The sequence below is a fragment of the Myotis brandtii genome, unplaced genomic scaffold, assembly GCF_000412655.1.
Source record: "Myotis brandtii unplaced genomic scaffold, ASM41265v1 scaffold482, whole genome shotgun sequence".
NCBI classification, from domain to species: domain Eukaryota; kingdom Metazoa; phylum Chordata; class Mammalia; order Chiroptera; family Vespertilionidae; genus Myotis; species Myotis brandtii.
This window is the reverse complement of record NW_005368420.1, coordinates 1,035,852-1,039,595: the sequence shown is the minus strand read 5'-3', so window position 1 is coordinate 1,039,595 and position 3,744 is coordinate 1,035,852. Positions and strand designations below refer to the sequence as shown.

The window sequence follows — 3,744 nt, the reverse complement described above, 5'->3', positions numbered from 1 at the left end:
TTTATTTTTTAAATCTTTATTGTTCAGATTACATTTGTTCCTCTTTTTTTTTTCCCCCATAACTCCCCTCCTCCCAGTTCCCGCCCCACCCTCCGCCCTCACTCCCCACCCACTGTCCTCATCCATAGGTGCACGATTTTTGTCCAGTTTCTTCCCGCATCTCCCATTCCCCTTTCCCCCCCAAGAATAGTCAGTCCATTCCCTTTCTATGTCCCTGATTCATTATAATCACCAGTTCATTCTGTACATCAGATTATTTATTCACTTGGTTCTTAGATTCACTTGTTGATAGATGCATGTTTGTTGTTCACAATTTGTATCTTTACCTTTTTCTTCTTCCTCTTCTTAAAGGATACCTTTCAGCATTTCGTATAATACTGGTTTAGTGGTGATGAACTCCTTTAGCTTTTCCTTATCTGTGAAGCTCTTTATCTGACCTTCAATTCTGAATGATAGCTTTGCTGGATAAAGTATTCTTGGTTGTAGGTTCTTGGTATTCAGCACTTTGAATATTTCTTGCCATTCCCTTCTGGCCTGCCAAGTTTCTGTTGAGAAATCAGCTGACAGTCGTATGGGTATTCCCTTGTAGGTAATTGAGTCTCTTTCTCTTGCTGCTTTTAAGATTCTCTCTTTGTCTTTTGCTCTTGGCATTTTAATTATGATGTGTCTTGGTGTGGTCCTCTTTGGATTCCTTTTGTTTGGGGTTCTCTGCGCTTCTTGGACCTGTAAGTCCATTTCTTTCACCAGGTGGGGGAAGTTTTCTGCCATTATTTCTTCAAATAGGTTTTCAATATCTTGCTGTCTCTCATCTTCTGGCACCCCTATTATTCTGATGTTGGTACGCTTGAAGCTGTCCCAGAGGCTCCTTACACTATCTTCGTATTTTCGGATTCTTTTTTCATTTTGCTTTTCCGGTTGGGTGTTTTTTGCTTCTTCGCATTTCAAATCTTTGACTTGATTCTTGCGCTCCTCTGGTCTGCTATTGGGTGTCTGTATAATATTCTTTATTTCAGTCCGTGTATGCTTAATTTCTAGTTGGTTCTTTATCATAGCATCGAGGGTCTCATTAGTTTTCGTGACTCTCTCCTCAAGTTTATTGACAGCTTCTAGCACATTTTTGCAAGCCCTCAAAATTGCGATTTTTAGCTCTATATCCTCCATTTCTGTCATGTTTTTTTGTCTCCGCATTTTTTATGCTTTCTTGGTGCACCCCCTAGTGGTCTTTGTGCGCAGTCTTGTTCTAGTTGAGCCTTGATTGTTGTAGTTAATACTAGAGGGATTTGACCACCAGGCCGACTGGCTGTGTGAATCAGCTGTGTCTGCCGCGGAAAACTTCTGTCCTCTGGGGAGGTGCTAATCTAGCCTTTGCCTGAGGCGATCCGGCAAATGGCTCTGCGCAGGGCTTGGGCGGGGCGGGCTCAACAGGGCGGGCGGAGGGAGCCGTTATGGTGCCCTCAGTCCTGTTCCCAGAGGCTCTGCTTCTCAGAACCCCCGGAACCGCTGCAAACCTCGGAGGGAAAGCTGCCTTCCAACTGATGCCAGACACTCCCGCTTCTCCCGTTTGGGTCCGAGTCCCCAGCGATTCGCCCGTATCTGGAGCTCAGAGTCTGAGACTCCCCCCTGACCGAAAACGACAACCGCGCTCTCAGCCACCAGCCCGCTTTGCGCGCGCACCTCCGCACCTGAGTATTTTCCACACTGCGCCTCCTCTGAGCCTCGGTGTGCTGTTATTTTTCCTTCTAGTTGAAGAGTCTCTCCTCAGCCAGCTTTCCTGTGGTTCTGGGTGATGTCCGTTCTGTCTTTTAGTTGTATTTTTGAAGTGGTTGTTTGCGGCAGCAATCTCCGGTGTTTACCTATGCCGCCATCTTGGTCTCCGCCTCTGTTTTTATCTCAACCTTCTTTTTATTATCACCTTCTAAGGAGCCTTTTTAGATATTCTTTCCCTGATTGCTCCATCCTCATAAAAACTTAATACTGTTGATACACTAAATTATAAAAGTATAGTATAAAGTATGAAAGTATAAAGCATGCATATACATACAGGACATAAACAGATATAAGGATAGCTGTTTATGTCCTGTATGTATATGCGTGCTTTATACTTTATATCAGGGGTGGGGAACCTTTTTTTCTGCCCAGAGCCATTGGCCATTAGATATTTATAACATCATTCTCGGGCCATACAAATTATCAACTTACTAGTAAACATTAGCCTGCTATATTCGGTCATTTAATTAACTCACCCCTAATGCCTTGGCCGGGCCAGACCAAATGATTTCACCCATGGGCCACACATTCCCCACCCCTACCTTATAGAATCAGTTTACTTTTTGCCTCTCAAGAACCAAATTTTACCTTTTTGGGGTGATACTGCCCCCTTAAGAATGCATGGTGTAACCCAAGAGAAAGCCATTGTCCATATAAGAGCGCACGGCAGCCCCCACTTCCTATTCCTTCCTTTCCTCTCCAGCGGGGGGCACCACCCCGAGATTCCCCTCTTGGTGGTGATCTTGATCGCCTTGTTTCCCCCCAGCCATTATTGAAAAGAAGACCAACGACCTGCTGCTGTTAGAGTCCTTCAGGCGGTTGCTGGATATGGAAGAGGCAGACACGGAGACCCTGCCGACTTTCAACAACCCTTTCCGGGGCAGCTCTGCCCTCCTCAAGATCGCAGAACCCATGAAGGTCAACCCCCCAGTGCTCAGGGCTGACCCCTTCACCGACCGGTTGGATGAAGGTGAGTTCTCTTTCTACCCAGATTTGCCCAGGTCGCTGGGTCAAGGCTCCTTGGAAGTCTGCAGTCAGGAGAGTCTGCAGTGTTGAGCCTCAGTTTCCCCCTTTCTATGAGCCCATCGCTTTCATCCGGTACCTTCTTGGCTGTGGCCACTTGACATGGTTCCCTTAGGGATGCTTCTCCCTGTGGCCCAATGGCCTCGCCGCAGATCCTGACGTTTAGTTATCCTGGATGTATTTTAAAATCACAACTGTTTTATGACCATTTAAAATGAATCTTAAGCCCTAGCTGGTTTGGCTCAGTGGCTGGAGTGTCGGCCTGCGGACTGAATGGTCCCAGGTTCAATTCCAGTCAAGGGCTCGATCCCCAGTAGGGGATGTGCAGGAAGCAGCCAATCAATGATTCTCTCTCATCATTGACGCTTCTATCTCTCCCTCTCTGAAATCGACAAAAATATATTTAATAAAATAAAATGAATCTTAAAATATCCAAAATTTCCAAATTGGCAGATTAGGGGCTCACAAGATCTCATCTCTCACCCTCACCCTATGCTCTTGAGTCTCACTCCACCCACGACCTCCCTTGGTCCCTCCCCATTCAGAAGCCTTCCATTGACCTTCCTTTCAGAGTTCATGATGCTCCCCCTCATGGCGAGGGGGTTGAGGAACCAGCCCTTCTCCCTGAATCAGGGGATAAAATCGGACCCACTTGGTTTGGGGTGGGCAGTTTGGCAGCTTGTATGGGAAGCCTGAGAAGTGGATACACCCCTTAAGCCTGTAATCTCACCTGTGGGAATTGGTTATCCAGGAAAAACGTATTCGGGGGTCTAAGATGAAGGTGGTAGGATATTCACTGCAGCCCCAAACTGGAAATGACTGAAATGCCCACTCATTAGAGATTGGCTAAAGAAGTTACCATTCACCCCACATACAATGGGCTACCACACAGCCACTAAAAAGAATGTGATGGTATATAATATATCTATATATTCAGTGGTTCTCAACGGGAGC

At 46.2% G+C, this 3,744-nt stretch overlaps 1 protein-coding gene across 1 annotated transcript in view; it reads left to right on the top strand.

Moving 5' to 3' along the window:
- CCDC63 (coiled-coil domain containing 63) overlaps positions 1 to 3,744 on the top strand; it is a 28,262-nt gene that overhangs the window by 23,071 nt on the left and 1,447 nt on the right. Inside the window, exon 10 of the mRNA XM_005876262.2 lies at positions 2,534 to 2,737. Coding sequence (XP_005876324.1) covers positions 2,534 to 2,737 — 204 coding nt within the window. The remainder of the gene's footprint in view (positions 1 to 2,533; positions 2,738 to 3,744) is intronic.